The 20,228-nt window shown below is 35.3% G+C and overlaps 1 protein-coding gene across 1 annotated transcript; it reads right to left on the reverse strand.

The window, feature by feature from the left end:
• Window positions 1-4: 4 nt before the first annotated feature.
• Window positions 5-16,341, reverse strand: LOC6032101 (homeotic protein proboscipedia; the record flags this gene model as incomplete). The annotated part of the gene is made up of 6 exons (XM_038266605.1): window positions 15,458-16,341; window positions 1,626-1,783; window positions 1,391-1,484; window positions 1,220-1,324; window positions 1,017-1,153; window positions 5-955 (listed from the first exon to the last, which is right to left on the reverse strand). Coding segments are annotated over exons 1-6 (1,893 nt in total), but the record flags the coding sequence as incomplete, so codon positions are not given.
• Window positions 16,342-20,228: the final 3,887 nt, after the last annotated feature.

The following is a 20,228-nucleotide window of genomic DNA, read 5'->3' on the forward strand; positions in this document are numbered from 1 at the left end:
AATTTTCCATATGTGTTATGTTCGTGTTGGAATTGTTACCAACCAGATTTACATTGTTTGGTCCGTAATTTACAGGCATACTGCTGTGGGTTGCATACACATCGTGACCCAATTGTTGATGGTTTAGTTCTATAATATTTGTCGTATTGTTATTGTTTGCACCATGTGGAAACGATGTATTAATAGTAGGTGTATCGTAATATGACTGATGAAAATTGTAACTTTCTGAATTTTCTGTACTCGAAAAGCTGGAGTTTGGTTGGTACTCCATTGGTGGATGCAAATTTGCTGGCCCAATCGCATTGTGATGGTGATGGTGGTGATAAGATGCTCCTTCGTAGTAATACGATTGGCTATAGCTGCTGTTCAGTTCAGCTTGAACTGAATCATACTCATTGTGATAACATTGGGCACTACTGAATGAAGCATTGGGCTGTGCTCCACCAAGTTCTCCAGCATAATAGTGTGGATTCTGATGAGTAAACCCATCGTGTTGCGGGTGACCTCTTGGTCCGTCAGAGTGCAATCTAGAGCAGAAGTTTTTAACATTTATAGAAGAAGTTAATTCATGTTTTTGACCTATTGCATTTTGAGTTACAAACTGATTAGAAGGTACTGATTTGGAGTACTGATTATATCCAAAATCAGCCTTGTTAAAGTATTCCGGCTTATGTATACCACTATAATAACCGTTCATGCTGACTGACGAAGCATTTTCAAAATTTGAATGCGTTTGTGATTTGGTCCTAGCTATGGCAAATGTCCCAATTGGTCCAGCTTGGTTGAATTGAGTCGGTATATTAGCGTTGGTGACTAACTCAGTTGAAGATATTACATTAGATGCAGCTGGACCTGATGCAGTACAGTTGCTTGGATCTTTACTCAGCACATCATGTTTCTTCATTTGACTTGTTGATCTTATTGGTAAGTGTGAATCCTTTTTCGGTGTCGTGGACTACAACAAAAAGAAAGATATAGTTAGTTTGCACATAGATTTGTGTCATACTCGTATTTACATTGTCTGCTTTCCTTTTAACTTTGATATGGATTTCTTCATCTTCATCAATACTACCAGAAGATGCTACACTCGAATCTGCATTTATGATATTTCCGGTAGGAGTACCTATTTCTACAGTCGAATTTGGCGTTGCAGCTGAAAGTAATAGTAACATTAATATTTGTATTTTCCTTGTTTACAAGATAACTGTTGAACCCATACCATTACTCGGAGTGCAATTGTTTAGACCTCTTGAATTTGAAGTAGAATCAGGAATATCATCTGACGGCAGTTCACAGCCTTGGCAGGATTTTTTCGAATTAGAGTCTATTTAATTTTAAGTTTACAATTTAATTAAATTCATACAGTTTAATATGTTTTGTTTACTTTTACCTTTTAAATCATCTTTAGCAGAGTCTTCATCGTCAGTTTTTGATAAGGTTTGGCGCTTGTGTTTCATTCGTCTGTTTTGGAACCAAACCTTTACCTGTAATCATAAAATATATTGAAAATAATAATCAACTCATCCTTTTTTACTTTTTTTAAAACTACTATTGGTATTGACACAAGAACCGCTTCCTCGAGTTGCATAGCTGCAAGAAAGATCAGTTGTTATGCATCAATTTACCTGCCGTTCAGTGAGGTCCAAACTTGCTGCAATTTCAATTCGTCGAGGTCGGCACAGATATTTGTTGAAGTGAAATTCCTTCTCTAGTTCCAGTAGTTGTGTGTTTGTATATGCTGTCCTCAAGCGTCTTGGTAATCCATTTTCAGCAACAAATTCAGCTGTAAATTCATAAAACAAAGAAATCTGATTTGATTGCTTTTCTACAATGAAAAAATATTGTGCAATATAAAATCTATTTTGGTGAAGTAATATTACACACATTCTTTAGGTAAATTTACATAATTACAGTTTATTTCACATATAGCTGAAATACTTTTTTTTTATGCACAGCATTAAAAATTATTTCTAAACCACACATAAGAACCTACGGTGTTGTAGTAGAATTAGAGTGTGACGATTCTCGAGATTTTCTATTTCCTGCACAGCAAAAAATCCGATGGTAAAATCGCATGCAAAAGCATGAACATCACCTTCGTCAAAAAAGACACGTTGCATGTACAATTTTTGTAAACACAAAAAAAAAAGATGCAACCGACGGAATTCAAACAACAGTAAGGACTGGCGCCTTAGCCCGCTCGGCCATCAGACCGATGAAAAATAGAAAGGATAAACGCATATATAAGCTTGACATTTCGGTCAAGTAGGTTTCCCATACTGATGGGCTACATATTTCACATAGAATTTTATAAAATAATGCAACATTCATTTTACACCCAGACCTTTTACACGCAACTGGATTACTACTTTTTTTGCTGTGTGGCAATCAAGAGTTTAATGTTGCTATTACCCAGGTCTAGGGCATTAAAATGCATTGAAATATGTTCATTCGATGGCAATAATCAGAAGAACTGTGTATATCATTTGTCAGGACCGTGGTGTAGGGGTAAGCGTGATTGCCTCTCACCCAGTCGGCCTGGGTTGATTTTGTGAATATCATTTAAGGCATCAAGTATTTATATTTATCTGACACACCGGGCTAGTGTACCAGTGGGAAAATTTTAAAATTCGAATGCAACTAGGTCAGGGGTGACCAAAGTATGGCCCGCGGGCCAAACGTGGCGAGTGTTTTTTGTGGCCCGCGGAATCCACTGTTGCAGATTTTGAGCTATATATTTCCTTTGGGTGTATGTTAATGAAAGTTTAAATGTGATTGAAAAAAGTAATTCCATCAAAATTTTCATAAAACTTCTTTTAGAAATCTTATCTATCTTATCTCCTATCTATATCTATCTATCCATCTATATAAAAAATTTCGATGGTTTTGTTCGAACGCGCTTTTTGTTGTGTTAGGTTCGTGTAAGTCCAAGGAAGGTTCTTACGCCAAAAATTTACAACTTTGGCCACTCTGGAGCGGATTCCGGAAAATCTGCAGATTGTATGGGAAAAGCTGCGTAAAATCAAATTTTGATCACAGGAGGCTGAATAAGCAAACAAGCAAGAAACGTCAGGAAACCAAAAAAGGGCAGGACGAAGTTTGCCGGGAAGAGCTTTTTAGTTATAAAACATTCAAATTGTAGTGAAGCAGACAACTGTAAAGATAGCAAAAATATAGGTTTCCCATTTTAACCCACCGGCAGTAGCATACGTGTACTTTGTACACACTTTGTAAGAAAGGCGAAAACACGCGACTTCCCGAAAGTTAATTTAAAATCATAACGGGGCTCATTTTACGAGCTACAGTGAGTCAAATATTTGTCCGTACCCCCTAAAATATTTGTGATATAAAAGTACATAAAATTCGACTGAAGTGCCATGTTTTGTACATCTATCGACGCGGCAGAATGTCCTCTTTAAGACACTGTCATTGGATTTGCAAAAAACTTTTTCTTAAAAAATACTTCCCGAAAGTTAATTTAAAATCATAACGGGGCTCATTTTACGAGCTACAGTGAGTCAAATATTTGTCCGTATCCACCCCCCCAATAACAGAATCGAATAGCTACACTTTTCAAAATTAATGCTGAAAAGTTCTACTTTTCAGCACTGCAATGGGTGCTGAAAAGTTGAACTTTTCAGCACTTGTTTCGAAAAGTAACACTTTTCAACATTTTTTTGATTTAAACGATTTATTGACAAAATACATGAAAATTCGACTTAAAATTTCACTCAATTGGTGTTTTTCGAAATTGCAAAAAATGTTGTATGGAACTCGTTGCAAAACTTGATTTTTTCAGCACTCGTCGTATTTATCCAACTCGGTGAACCTCGTTGGATAAATGTACGACTCGTGCTGAAAAAATCCTCTTTTTGCAACTTGTTGCATAAACTACTATTTCAGACTAGGGACTCGTAATCGGGCTGTAGTGGACGAAATTGGATACTCCAAATTGCAAGAGGTGGGTTTTTTTGTCCCCTATCTGACCGCCACAAAATTTCCCATCGAGGGGTTATACCGGTTCCGGGACAATCCGGATTGTTTAACGGTATTGTTCCGAAACAGTATTTTTGATCGAAAAATGTCAATAAAAAATATGAAAACAGTGTATATTTTGAAAAAATATTGTTGAAACTTGTTCAATAGAGACTCTTACAACATAAAATAGCAATTTTATAAAAATAGTTGTTTATAAACTAATGTTTTGATAAGTTTTACTTAAAAATACTAAATTTAAACCAATTTTTAATATAAACTAACTAAACAAAGTTATCAGAAGTTCAAAGTTGTCACAAACTGGCTAGAGGTACTAGTATTTGACACAGAAACAACATTTCATAAATAAATTCACTTGAATCAGATTTTGTACTTTTACTAGGGTACGGACAATTATTTGACCTCTTTTTTACTTTTTTCAGTAAACTATTTTTGTATTTTTTAAGAAAAAATTTTTTGCAAATCCAATGACAGTGTCTTAAAGAGGATACTCTGCCGCGTCGATAGATGTACAAAACATGGCACTTTAGTCGAATTTTATGTACAAACATTTTCCGTACGGGGGGGGTACGGACAAATATTTGACTCACTGTAACCTTAAACTTATTTTGCATTTGAAACCCTTCAGGCTCGGGATTCAAACTCCTGACATTTGGGTTACTTATCTGAGTGAATAACATCTGATTCTAGCAGATAAAAAATCTATAAATTTAAATTTTACAGATATATAAGTGCATTCAATAAAAAAAATATTTTCATAATATTTGTGATATTACGCTTGTCTTCAGCATTCACTCACAAAAGGTTCAACCAACCCTCGACCAGACCGATGAATATAAACTTCGTCGTTCTAACAGATTTTTGGCTGCTTGGGAGATTTTGCAGTGCGCGGTCCATTTTCATTGTGCGTTCTATTTACTATGATTTTAATTATATTTAAAATTTTCGTAATGTTTCAAAGTGCACTTTTTGATAAAAAAATATATATTAAATTTAGGCCCACATGTTTTTCCATAAAAGCCTTTCTTAAACATTCTTTTGGAAAGTGTAGCACTAAAATTGGTTCAGCCGTTCCGGAGTTATGATTTTTTTTTTAAATGTGCTCTTTGCGAAAATGGAAAAATGCAATTTTTTGGACCATCCTATTTTGGATAGGAGCACCCTAGTCGGCAAACAAAAAAATACGGGTATAATTATTTCGGTCAAAGAACCACCCTCTAAATTTGAGCACTTTTGATTTGTAGACTTCCAAGTTTGACGTGGAATGGCTGTATAAATATATATTATATATATTTACACGAACGTTCCTATTCGTCCATAATCATCAAACTTCCAAACTAAATCATAGCATGGAACGTACAATGAAAATGCTTAGCGCACGCAAAATCTCCAAAGCAGCCAAAATTCCGTTGAAACAACTTTCCATCAAACGCATTTGCCGAATACATTCAAAGATCTCTTACGGCGCACGAGTGTTAGTATGCGTATGCGCTCAAACTGCGTTAAGCTGACACAGAAACGGGCGGTGAGCGCCACCCCCACAAGAGCCACAAGAGAACAAAATGGCGGTCGAGTCGCCGCCAGAAAAAAGCTTCGCTCTCTCTATTCGCGTTCTCTCTCTTCGTGTTCTCTCTCTGTAAGCATTCTGTATGCGCCTGAATGCATGCAAATGAAGGCCTTTAAAGTTGTAAAGAAAGTGGTGAAATATTTCCGAGCCAGAACTGTTATACTGTCTAAAATTAACAAATAATTGTGTACAGCTTTTCTTAGTAAGAAAAGCAAAACATAAAAAAATGATAACAAAAATCTACAAAAGAATAATTTAGAAAAAAATTACTTAGTAGTCAGGACCCGGTGCCTGCAATCCCCGTTACAGTTTATATGGAATTCCAATAAGAATGTAACAGAAAAATCAGGCTTCGGGTCCAGACTGTTAACTATCTGGACCTGGTGCCTGCAGTTCCCGTTACAGTTTATATGGAATTCCAATAAGAATGTAACGGAAAAATTAGGCTTCGATTTCAGACTGTTAATGCCTTCCTCACATTTATTGAACATTTTTATAATAATTATTTAGCAGCATTTGAATCATTTTCAAGCAATCAATGCTTGGAATTGATTCTGGAAGAGCTTCAAGAACAGGTTCAACCTGCATCGGTACCGGAAGGTGTATGCTGGACGATTCTGTTGATTCAAGAAGTGCAGAATCGAATCTACTTTTTCGACAATAAAGGTGCAGAAATTTTGGAAACTCACACAGTACCTGCTCTCACAGCAGCGGATCATCTGAATCCGTTGCACCGAAGAACACCCCCACATCGCCCGGCGGCCTCAAATCGATACCAACCAGTTCTAGCAAAGGCACAGGCTTAGCTTTCTCCATTAATAACTCGCCATCGTCTGAGATTGGTCCGAGACATGATCAAAATGCTTCAGCGAAATTTCCAGCTCCTAAACTTGAATAATTATTGTACGCGATGTTCACGAGACACCTCTATCGCGTTCTCAATGTTCTCCAGCTCCAAAGTACCACGAAACTTCCTGTGGAACTGCTGGGTACAATGTTTGACACCGACAATAGTAAAAATGTAAGTTCAAACTTACGTCAAAAAACAAATCTTGAGAGAATAAAAATTGTGTCTTATTGCTTAATATTCTACAAAATACGATTAAAATACCAGCTCGACATTGAGACTATGGAAATTTGAGACGAAATGAAAAAAATCCGTTTATCTTTACCAATTACAATCAACTGGGGTTAATCGGGACTACAATCTGGACATGGATAGCAAAAGATTTAAAATCGGAAGTCGATCTACTAATTTTGTATATGTGTTCTGGGGTTTTGATTAAGTGATTAAGCGTTAAATATCGTTCAATTATCCAAAGTGATTTTTTTTCCAAAACTTAGAACTACAAAACTAAGCCTTCTATAAAACTATTTTTATTACATAACTCTGGTTTATTAAAAGGCAAGAGTTCCCATAAAACGCACCCAAAAAATCCTTTGAATGCCCTCTCATGTGAACACGGTATGAATGTGTGAAATTTTGGATGTCCAAAAAAGCTCTAAGGCAGGCGGCGAAAATGCACGCGACCAAGGAGAGAGCAATACACGGAAATTCTCTCTTCTCTTTCAACTTTGCGCTCTCTCTGCTCACGTCTCAGCCCACGTGCCTTTATCCGATGAAAGCCGAACAGGTGGCTGCTTGGAAAATTTCTCAGCGCCCGGAGAAATTTCAATAAGCGATCTATGATATGACTCCATTTGGCTGTTATATGATTCTCAACGAGGTGACAACAACTCTATATTCAATGAAACATTTGTGTAGCACTCAAAAACTCGGATAGTCCAAATTGCACACTTTAGTTGCCAATAGATCTAGATTTTTTAATTGCATGTATTTTCAACTGTAGAAGAGTTCCAATTTTTAATAAAACGTACCCACATATTTGGAACACCCACATATTCGGAACACCCACATATTCGGAACACTTTTGTGATAATTTGTTGATAGCATGCCAAATGCAGCTTTTCTCTCGACCCTACTATTTTTAAGACCTTTATTTGGACATTTTCTTGCTATTTCACTAGTAATAGTAGTACTTTTTGAACAAAAAAACATCATTTCAAGACTATTTTATCGTGAGTAGCAAAACACTCCATCCAAATTTCCATGATTGTGGGATGTTATTGTGCCTCCCACAATTGTGGAACACCTGAATTTAACTGATATTTTCACAAAAAAAAAAGTTTACAGACCATGGATAAAACATCACTAAGCTTGAGTTTCACTGGTTGCAGTGTGTCAAGTCATTATTTTGTTACAAATATGTACCCCGGGAGAGATCTAAAGTTTGTTTACATCCGTAAGAAAAAAGTGTTCCGAATTTGTGGATTTCAAGGGTCAAAGTTTTTCTTCTAAAACTTGGTATAGAAGTTAAAATTTGCAGTTGTTCGATACAGCATTCGAAAAATCGCAAGAAAAGCTTTAAAATGAAGGTAAAAGCGAATCATTAAGTTCAATTATCGATTTGCTATGATTTTTTGAACATTGGCCGATCTGTAAACTGTTCCGAATATGAGGGATGGCTGTACTGTGAACAATATTTTTGATTACTTATTCAAAACAACTAATGCGCCAGGGGTTTCAGTGACTACAAATTATTTGGTTGAGATTAGCTTTGGATCTTGATTATTGATTTGCTAGAAAAAAGCCTAATTCTACAAAAGTTTAATTGTACATTTTCTGAATTAGAATGTACTACACATGCATGCATTGCTACAACCGAACTAAAAGATGGTTCTTGAATAATGTCTCTGGCTTCATAACTATCAAAACTCCCGGGAGTCTCGAACAAATCGAGAGGTCCTTAAGTGGTCGATTTTCCAGGAAACTTTCTTCGTCATTTTTAGAGTGTAATTAAACTACACTCAATTTTTAAACCAAAGATGTTTATTTAAGATTTAAGATTATAAATTGGTATTCAAACGATGATTTGAACTATTAAGACCAATAAGTGGTATACACTAATCAATTTCATAGTTAAAAGCAAACATTTTTTAAGCGTAAAGCGGGGTTATCACAAAAGTCAGCATCAATCAAATCGTGCTTTCAATTTAACAAGAGTGTATCCCTCTAACACTTTATGTAAACTGTCATTTGAGTGAAAGGGATACACTCTTGTTTACAAAAGTTATGTGCCCTTTAGAAATATTGTCTATAGGTCTGAAAAAATGGATAACGAAATCAAAACTTTAAAGTTTATCAGAGTGCAGTGCAGGCAAAAATAAATTGCCTAGCATTGATGTTTGTTGTTTGAAGATTTCATTCTACCACCTTGACGTATTAAATTGGGGTAAGTAACCCTAAAAATGCTTGAAATGTTTTGAACAAAATTCATTGAAAAAAAAAATTAGCGCATACGTTTCATTAAACTTGGTTTGCAGTAATAGACTTCATTTTCTAGGTCCTCGAATTCATACAAATGCATGTATGACGTTTCACATCATCATTCTTCGCGTAACCTGTTATTTTTGTTCATTTTTCATGAATGTATCCCGACCATCGTCACATTCTGCTTCTTTCAGGTTCTGCCTTTTCCGTTAATATTTAATAGTTTTTTTCCTTGCCTCAGGCTCAACCTTTCGTGTTCAGCAGGAAAATTAATGTTGGTAAAAAATGATGTTTGCAAGTGCGGCTGCTTTTAACATCCACCTTCCTTACGATCGCAGCTCTCTACAATTAAAGTTATTTTCTGAGGTTACACGTCATGCGATGATCGCAAGAGATGAATACTATGTGAAGAAAAGTTACATTTTACTTTAGCATTAAACATATATTTAAATTTATATTGTGATGTTTACTCTTATATAGTTTTATCATATTAAATTGCAGTTTTAAAAGTAAATTTTGAATTAATTTTGCTTAATGCATTTTCTCTTAACCTAGCCTTGTAAATAACGTCCATACCTCCTGGATGCATGTATGTATGTGAAATAGGTAAACTGTCCTCGCTAGTTAGGGCAGTAAATGCCACTTTGGTATACCGAACTACTTATGATTTGTGGGAATGCTGGTACATTCTAGTTCTAGCTCCTACATGTTTACAATGTTCTACTAGAAAAAATGCGTCGAGTTGCTGTAATAATATGTCTGCCAGTTTCCAAGTTTTTTTTAAATGTTTATCCTGAAACAAATCTAAACACGTTTTTTGTGCTAAAGTGCTACTCGATTATCCGAAGGTCTCGGATTAATTTCATTTCGGATAATCGAATCTATGAAAGCAATGACATAAAAAAAAAACAATACCATTTGCAAATAAACTCAAAGGTCTCGTCAGTTTTTTTTTAAAGATTCCTACTCAGAGTGAAGAGAGCACCTAACCTTATTTTTACTCTATGAACCCTACCACCTTGGGATACGAACCGACGATCTTTTAATTATCGAACCACCAACCAGCGACTTAACCGACTGACATTTGTTCCCCACATCGATGGAAGGCGTTATGAAACCTTTCTCGTTCTCATCCAGTGTCGACTGGGATACAACTTAGGCTAGCTGGGGTGAGAGAAAACCACGCTAACCAATACAGCACTGACTTCGGAAGGACATGGCTCACCTTAATATTGTTGCCATTATTTGGCAAAGGTTCTTGCTTTTAATAGATATTCTACTCAGCATATAAAATACTTAGTACATTTTCACCAAGACATGTCATGATTCCAGCAAGCTATCACTGTCTGCCTATGTGGATCAATTGGGCTAACAATCCACAGGTCGCCCTCCCCCGGGCCATACATAGTAAAACATCATAGTAATATTTCATCGGGGAATGTTTATGGAAATGTGTAACCTCTGAAGATTGATAAATTTACAACTTTATGTGTCTAATCCCACAGTTCCTTCCTTGACTTGACGTTGTAGTATGTACTTTTCGTTATCGTTATCGAATCCAATGAAGCAACAAATTACAAATTACAGTTGAGGGAAAATTAAATCGAAAAAAAAACAACCATCAAGCATTTCAACGCTCCAAAATATTGTTTTTTCACACTCAGGGGAACCGAGAGACGAAGGTCCGACGCAAAAGAAAGAAAAACACTAGCCTTTGGTACTAGCAAAGGTGGCCAAAAATGAGACATGACCACGAGCCGCGAGGTTTGTTGGGTCTTGAAAAGATATATCCTTACTTGGTTCTTGGTTCTGAAAAAATCATCTATTGCTACTTTTGCATAATCTAGATACTCGGTATTTCATAATAAAAAATGTTTATTATGTGAGAAAATAAAATTTTGATAATATAATAATAATATAATTTTATAAATAATACTTTATCGACCTAGGTAATGATTGATGCTTTCTTCTTAAATGCTTTGCTACTCGCTTCACGTAATTCGGTGAAATTTTTCAGTAAATTTGCAAGTTTGCAGTGCTGCAACCTTTCAAAAAACTTAGGGGCTGATGGGTAACGCAACGTAGCTGATTTACGTATAGTCACGGCGATGATTTACACCTGATCGGGAAATTTCGAGGCTGACCCGAAAATCAACTTTATTTGCATCCTAAACATGTTTGTTAACGTAACTACTAAAGTTCATAGTGAAAAAAATCATGGTAATACTACATCAGAAAAAAATTAGTAAATGCATCATTATGTGTTTTTTCACTGTGTACTTCACCAGCTGAAATAATTTTCAATAGCGACCATAGTGACCTAAATATGGATCTAATGAAACCAAATCCGTTCAGGCAGTTCTAAGAAAATCAACTGCAAATTTTTAGATTCAGACATTCGTAAAATCCATTGTCTAATCATAAAGAAAACGTAAAAAATCTCGATTTGTTTGGCTGGGAAGGGGGGATGTTATAGCCTTTCCTCAGTGAGGGAGGCTAAAACGGTGTCAGATGGACTGTTTGTAAAATATACTCATCGCATTTCAAAATATACTAATTTGCCTATCAGTACTTTGACCCTAAAGTACAGCTTACATTAAGTGATAGCGTGCCTTTTGCATTGCATTTTAACTGAACTGACTATGCTACACACGGGCCCATAAACGGAAAGATGTAAACTTATAACAAATACAATGACATAATCGACCTTGAACAGTTCTATGACCTTGTAATTAGAAATTTAGCAACGATCTATGTAGTCTACGTATGTTTGACGAATGAATAAAAAATAATTATGCAAAAAAGGAAAAAAATCATGTTTTTATTAATTGAGAGTTTGTGAAAGTTAAACATGTATTGGGTGTTCCAGTTCCACTATATTAAAACAAAACTTTTTTACAGTCCAGACTCGATTATCCGAAGACATTGGAAAAATTTCGAACAATCGAATCACAAAAAAATATTTCGTTGTCTTATGTTTGATTAGTGAGTTTAACGGTGCACATCAACCAGAGCTTTTGCACACAGATTTTTGTTACAGACATTTTAGTATCTTCAAAACTACGGGTACTATCGAAATATTTTTTTATTCATCCCCTAAAGTACTGTCCACAAAGTAATTTACAACAAAATTTGACTATTTTTACAATCACATTGTTGCAGGATTGGGTCCGTAAGTTTGACAATTTTGGAATAAGAAGACAACAACTTCCTTCGTTGCTGTGCACCCTTAAGTATGACTCCTTAACTACTTTAAATGATTCAAAACGGTTAATCCAACATGGCGACCAAATGGCAGTGATGCATTTTGTAATTTAATAGGCAATGAACTATTCAAATTGTACTAAAATGGGGTCGCAGAATTATAATTTGATGTTTAAAATTGGAAAATAATAAAAACGAAAAAAAAATTGTTTGTGATTCGATTATCCGAAGTCCCATAAAAACCTTCGGATAATTTAGTCTGGACTGTATACTTATGATAACATCCTTGTAGTCCAGGACCGGTGGTGTAGTGATAAACGTGGTAGCCTCTCACCCCAGTTGGCCCGGGTTCGATCCCAGAAGGTCCCGGTGGCATTTTTCGAGACGAGATTTGTCTGATCACGCCTTCCGTCGGATGGGGAAGTAAATGTTGGCCCCGGTCTAACCTAGAGGTTAGGTCGTTAGCTCAGTCCAGGTCGTCTCTCTGGGCCCTGTCTCGGTAGAGTCACTGGTAGGCAGTTGGACTCACAATCCAAAGGACGTCAGTTCGAATCTCGGGGTGGTTGGAAGCTTAGGTGTAAAAAGAGATTTGCATTCGCCGCAAACATATGTTTTCCCAAAAAAAAATTTGCCTTCCGCACCTTACTGAGGAAAGGCTATAAAATCACTCGAAAAAGGAACTTATTAATTTGACTTCGTAGACTCATCTTCACGTGTACATATCGACTCAGAATCGTGTTCTGAGCAAATGTCTGTGTGGATGAGTGCAGGTGGATGGACAAAAAAATGTCACTCGATTATCTCCGGACTGGATGAACGGATTTTGACAGTACTAGTCTCATTCGATCCGTCTTGGGGTCCCATAGGTCTCTATTTAAAATCAGCAAGTTTAGTTAAGTACTTCAAAAGTTATGCTAAAAAACGTTACTTAATCCACTTTTATGTTGTTGGTTATAAATGAGAGGAAGGCCTCTCATTTATAATGATTCCAACCCCCCTAAAGTGTCCACATGTTTATGGATCTCCACTAATAAAAATAAGTGATGAATAAAAAAATAGACTACCTACAGACTTATTGTCAAGATTATACAAACACGGCCTTTGAGGAAAATGGCATCCCTCTACACGGCTTTTTCGTGGTGATCAGACCCGACCAGTTGAGGTTACGTGAATTCAGAACATTTTTTAAACTGCTTGTAATTTAAGACAGGTAAGTCAGATCTTGAAAATTCTTACTCCACCTAAAAGGTCTTCTCATATGCTTTCTAAAAATATATAACAAAATATTGACATAAATTTTTAAATACATGATAAAACTGCATGAATTTAAATAGCAACTTAGGTAACGTTAAGACGGATCGATTAAATCCATTCCGGCCAAAATCGATTGAGCCTGTGACGAGATATTCCAGTGACATTGATTTGGTACACATGTCTACATACAGCCAAACACACAGACATTTGCTCAGCTGATGATTCTGAGTCGATATGTACAAATGAAGGTAGGTCTAGGAGGTCTAATTAAAAAGTTCATTTTCCGAGTGATTTTATAGCCTTTCCTCAGTAAGGTGAGGAAGGCAAAAACGATTTTGGCGTATGTCCGGAAGATTGTAAAAAGGCTGTTTTTTTTCAGAATTTTTCAGAAATGTATTAAAAAGAGCTTTCCAATGAACCCAAAACGTTGAAGATATGACAACCCTATCAAAAGTCAATAGCACTTAAGTGTTATTTATACACTTTCTGAAGGCCAGATCTTACATATTTAAATGAAAATGATGTCCGGGACCCTTATGCAACCCATCGTTAGTTAGATAATTAAAAGACCTTATAAATGAGCCTAAAACATCGAAGATCTGGCAACTCTTTCAAAAGTTATTAGCACTTAAGTGTTATTTATGCACTTTTTGGAGGCGGGATTTCAGATATTGTGATAGAAATATTGTCTGAATCTTCCATGCGAACTATCGTTGGATAGGTTTTTTATCAGACCTTGCGGATGAACCAGAAATATTGAAGGTCTGCGAACACTTTCAAAAGAAATGAGTAATAAAGTTGATTTGTTAAACATGTTTAGGGAGAATGTTGCTATTTTTATTGAGTGTTTTGACTTTATGAATGTGAGGAAGGCACCAACCACCTAAAGGTGGATTAAGTATTTTTTTGTTAAAACTTAGATTTTTTGCACTGCTGTATCAAACATGTTCCATGCCTTTTACATTGAATTGTAACAATTCTGGCTTGTTATTGTTGAAAAAACAGATATTAATCAAATTCAAACGTGTGAAATTGTTTTATCATGATAGATTTTTAAACTAAATATTTGTTTAGTATAATCGGGATAAAAGTATGGATAAGTTCGGAAGATTGTAAAAAAGTTGTATGAAAAAACTAACGAGCCCAAAAGATTGAAGATCTGATAACCCTATCAAAAGTTATGAACACTTATGTGATAATTTTACACTTTTCGGAGGCCAGAATTATAAATACGAGGAAGGCACTAGCACTTAAAGGTGAATTGAGTACCGTCAACTGGGGCGAATCGGGACTACATTCTGAGGAGGTACAACACGTTTTAGAGCAGATGAAATCTTTAAATTTGGAAATGGATATACACATTTTGTTGCTCTGAATAACATCTAGCCGAAACCATAAAAAAATATCAAGTTTTGGGCTGCAACGTTGTTAAAACAGCTGTCTCAATTTGACCCAGATGACGGTATTTTTTTATAATAAGAAAATCATTGGCGTAAGTGTAAATTTATTTTTATTAGATCTCAAGAGTGTTGAGTGAAGTTACATGCATAGTCATTACATTCTTGAGCATAGTTATTGTAAATGATCTATATGATTGAAATAGATGTAATTTACTTTGTTTTGTTAGTTGTAAAAATCTCAAGGCGCTTTTTCAGATTATTGTTATTTTAAGTCGTACTCATCTTGTTACTTTCTGTCACTGGCAATCAACTAATAGCTTGACATGTGAGATATTGTAGGAGATGCTATCTTTAAATAAGTTATTATACTTTATTTAATTGTTATTAGCACCCGATGAATGTTATTGTAAAAGGAGGAAGGTTTTTTTTATAAATCGTTCTAAAATTAATGATTAAATTGTTTCACCATGTTTTATACAAATTTCAAAAATGCATAGTGTGAACGATACGCCTATACATGAGAGTTTATTTCATCATTAAGGATTGATAATATATTTTCGTTAGCTCCAGTACGTCAAAAGAAAGTCTTTTTAACTAATAGTTATTTTTAAGTTGAATAACATATTTAATGCTTTAGAGACTATAGATCGAACACAATCATTTGATTGTTATGAAGAAAATCGCAAAAGATTTTCTTTAACTTACCTTGAGTTTGACTTTTCCTAGCAGTCTTTTTTTCTTTCATCCACGGATATTCAGGCACAGCATCCACGTTTTCGCTAACTCCTACTGTATATCCTTGTGAAATTAACTTGGGACTTTCGGAGTCGATGTGGGTTAAGAATTCAGCCATTGACGGTTGAGAATTGATAAATCCACTTTCATTTTGCATCCAATAGGATGAGTCTGGATGCACTTGGGTTTGTGGAGTTAAATCCGTATTCGAAGAAATATGAACACCACTTCTGTTGGGTTTTTCACAAACTGTAGATTTTCGATTTAAGTGTGTCACTGGTTGATGTAATGGAGAGTGGGGCTGTGAAGGTGCTGTATCTGGTTCTGCTAGAATATTTCCCGGTATGGAGGAGACCGACGGGGTTTCCGACTTTACCGGAGCTCCCAAATGATCCACTGAACTGCATACTTCTTGCATTTTCGATATTTGAATCAGATTTGGCTTACACAATTTTAATCCCACTTGAATTCCACACGAATTTTCACTTATTACATTCAGTTGAATTTCAGCTAATTAATCTGCTTTGCATCTGACACTTATCATCTCATTTATGCATCAATCAACACTTATTATCATTACACTGATTTGTGCACTTGTTAACAACTGCGACGGTACTGCACTTCTTCCCTGTTAATGCAGTGGTTTCCTTTTTAGGGTAACGCTGTTTCGTTCTTCATTTTTTAGCAATTAATCCTTAAAGTGCGATGTATTACTCTGCAGTGGTTTCACCCCACTTTATTCACAAGATAGATCTGTTACACATTTAAAATCATATTGATTTTACAGTATACTTAGGATGAACAATTATTCCAAAGCTTTCCAGCAACGCTTGAAGAACACGACTGAACTGACCAACGCTACGATGACTACTAACATGATGGCTAACATGTGTAAAACTTACGAGATGCTCCTTCAGCACAGACAGTGTACGCTATTTCTTCTTTTTTTTCTCTCACGAAAGAGGGCGGTGCCGAGTGATGTTGATGTTTCTTCAGAGTACTGATTATACATGTTTCTGGAAGCACAACAAAAACACAAACAATTTAAGCAAACATTTCATTCATGCTTGGTCGACTTCTACTTTGGCACTTGCCATCCACTCTGCGAGATTGGGCGGAGCTTACACTGAGAGGGAGAGAACTTAGAGAGCAATATTTTTTTGGTGAGCATTGGAAGGTACGATCTCGACAACTAGGAATACCAACGGAGTTTAATTGTGTTTTGGAATCCCAGGAATCCAAGAATTCCAACAAGCATAGTAAATGGTTTTCACAAGCACTTTTTTTAAGTACCGTTTGAACTAATTCATTTCCAATTATCTGCTATGGGTTTACAATGCAAATAGGGTGAATTGAAAAAGTAAGCGATAATTTCTTTCTTGGAAGACTAGAGAGTTTAGAGTTTTACCGAATTAGGTAGATATTTTTAACATGCCATAAGGCCATTTTATTTCAAGTTTTTGACCCTCCTTCAAATTTTGCTTAAAAAAGGGGAAAAAATGATGGCCAAAATCTAGTATTTTTTTTGTAAATGACAAAAAACTTAATAAAATGTTTGACCCAGCCTTATAAGTATCAAACATTAAAATGCAATTTAAATTGTTTTAGCGGTTATTCGAAGTTCTTGATAGAAACATGTAATAATTGAAATAATTAGTTTTAGTTTTATTTTTTTTATGTTTATACATTGAATTCTAGCTACACCAAATAAGGCAAATGTGATCGATTGCCAGTATGCGAACTTTTGAAGTTTAATTTCCAAAATCAAGTACATAGGGAGCGTTCTTTTATTACGTAACGCAAAAAATCGGATTTTAAGACCCCCTCCCCCCCCTACCCGTAAAAAAATTTCCATACAAAAAAAATTGTATAGAGCATAACACGGCCTCCGACCCCCCCCTCCCTCGAACTGCGTTACGAACGCTCCCATTGTAGCTACATAGCTCAGTAAAAAGTGAGTAAGCAAGTGCAATCGTAAAGAGCAACTCAACAGTCGTGAATGTTGTTAAAAGCTCTCAAGCTACAGCAGAAAAAAAAACTATCTAAGACACACACCCTTGCTTGAAACTTTTCAAAACTGTTCTTGAGCATCTAAGCTCAGTCGAGATACGCATCACTCTAGGCGAGCGGGTGGGAGAGAGAAAGAGAACAGTTTCGGGAGTGACAGATTGCACAGCTCTCTGAGGCTGCTCTCGTCCCCAACATCCCTCCCTACCCCTCATTCTGCTACCAAACATTTATTCGGCTCGCAAAAATATAAAAATTGAAATAACAGGCCACCATTTCAATGAAAAAAAGTTTTGAAGTGCATTTTACACCTGCCAAGTTGTTTTGCAAACATTAATTTTAAAAATATCCAATTATTGAAGAGATTTTCTTTTCGCCGAAAGAAAACTTTTTGCGGTGCTGTACCTTGGAATTCCACAAAAAATATTTTTGATCGATCCCAGATATGCTAAATATGATTTTGAACGCAGGAAAATGCATTTCGAATGATCTTCATTTGGTTAGACTTCTATTTCCATTAAAATTTCGATGTTTTTCGAATAAATATTTTTTTGCCCCCTGATATTTCGAACCGATTTTGAAAAGGTGGGGGAAGGGTCGCCATAAAAAATTGCAACGGCCTAATTAACTTCAAGCGATCAAGTGATCACACATTGCCACAACAACAGTGCTAACATAATCAAAAGTTATAAAAAAATTAAAAAATAAATAAATAAAAAATGGGTACACTGAAATAAAAAAAGGACCAAATTCCTAAATTCTAGAAATTTTGCCTCCATTTCTTATTAAGGCCGATGCAAATATTTAAAAAAGTTTTTGTCCCTCGGCCCTGGCCGAGGTCAAGGGGGGGGGCAAAAAAATAAAAAAATATAAAAATTTAAATAACAAGCCATAGTCTTCACATTTAAATGAAAAAAGTGTTTTAAAATGCATTTTACACTAGTTCAGTTGTTTTGCAATCATTAGGTTTCAAAAAATCTAAGATCTGACAAAAACAAAAATTGTATCGAAAAAAAAGATTTTGCATCGAAAATTTTCAAAAATATTAAGATTTTTAATAAACCCAAACATGCTAAAAATGATTTTAAACGCAGAAGAATGTATTTTAATTTGATTTCAGTTGGTTGCACTTGAATGTTCATTGAAATTTTAAAGTTTATTGTAAAAATATTTTTGCCCCCTGATTTTCGGGCCAATTTTGAAGGGGGGTGACAAAAACTTTTAAAAATATTTGTACCAGCCTAAGTAATCAAAAAACCCCGATTACTAAATAAGGAAAGGAGCCAAAATTTCTAGAATTTAGGAATTTGGTACTTTTTTTTATTTCAGTGTAGACTTAAACATGAATAAATGCCACCCATTTGAATTACGAGTGAGATTTGAGAAAGCGTCCAATGTTACATTTGTTTGAACAGTACTGTATGAAGATAACTTTGAATTACTCGGCTATTGTAAGGTAGTCCACATGTTAGCTTAGGATAATAACTATACACAAGTAATTATTAAACAACGAAATAAATCAAGTGCAATGAAATATTCATGTGATACTACATAAAATATTCTTGATTCTTGAAAATGATTCCATTAGTTAAGTGATTATTAAAATTAACTCGATAAACGTTTGTATCTTTTTATTACGTGCAGACATACATTGGAGATTTTAACGCCTGACTATGGCAGCGATTACAATGTTTTCCCCTACTCACATGTTGTTGGCCGAACTCAGATATAGAATACACTTGCATGTACATCTGAATCTCTCATTTCTTTTCCTTTGTGAACGCGCTTCGAACATCAATGATTGCAGCGAAATATATTTTTATTTCAGTTCGGTGGTGGATTTCAAAAGAGCATATTGGTGCGCATTATCGAGTTTAATTTGTATTGCGAAACAGTGAATATTGCAAAATAGATTTTTTTAAACTCAGTAAAATAGAATTTAGCACGAGTGTCTATCTAAAATACGATACGAATTTTTATACGATATATTGATATCCTGGAACATTTATTAGTGATTTTTATGTGATCGTGGCAAGGTGTTTAGGAAAATGTTTTGATAATTTTATATTTGTTTCAAAATTTTATAATAAAAGCGTTTATCAATATGTGGTCTCACATACGTTAGCAGCCGTACTTCATTTTCATTACAATATCTTCAATCAATGCCATGAAATACGATGACATTCGATGAAAAATCAATTGTCCTCGAAAGTTCTGTCGTAAAATAAGATTATTCAAGACACCTGAGGCAGAAGTGCTGGCGCTGTAGCATTCGGTTATAGCTTGTAAATGGCCTTTCAAGTGCATCCAGGTAACGAAGACCTACGGATTTATCGGATTTGGTAAATTCCTATCTAATTAGCTGATTACACCGTGTAACATAAATTATCGCAATCATGACGCCTCATGTGCCATGGGTCACCATAGCCGCCGAGGCAGACGGTTGGATTTTTATACTCCCTTCATCTGAATTTTGTGTAATAAATAACAATTTTATACTAGGAACAAGAAGATTTCTTCACTTGTCTTTTGTTCATGCAAGGCTCATAGTATTATATTCGGTGGCGAATAACCATATTTTGGTTAAAGTTACAACAACATCGAGTTATAATTTTATCAATCAAAAAATATATTATTTGATTCTTTATGTTATAATTGTGTGTGAATAATTATAGGCCGGTACCAGTGATGTAGTGGTAACCGTGAGTGCCTCTTACCCCAGATGTCATGGGTT

Source organism: Culex quinquefasciatus, chromosome 1, assembly GCF_015732765.1.
Source record: "Culex quinquefasciatus strain JHB chromosome 1, VPISU_Cqui_1.0_pri_paternal, whole genome shotgun sequence".
NCBI classification, from domain to species: domain Eukaryota; kingdom Metazoa; phylum Arthropoda; class Insecta; order Diptera; family Culicidae; genus Culex; species Culex quinquefasciatus.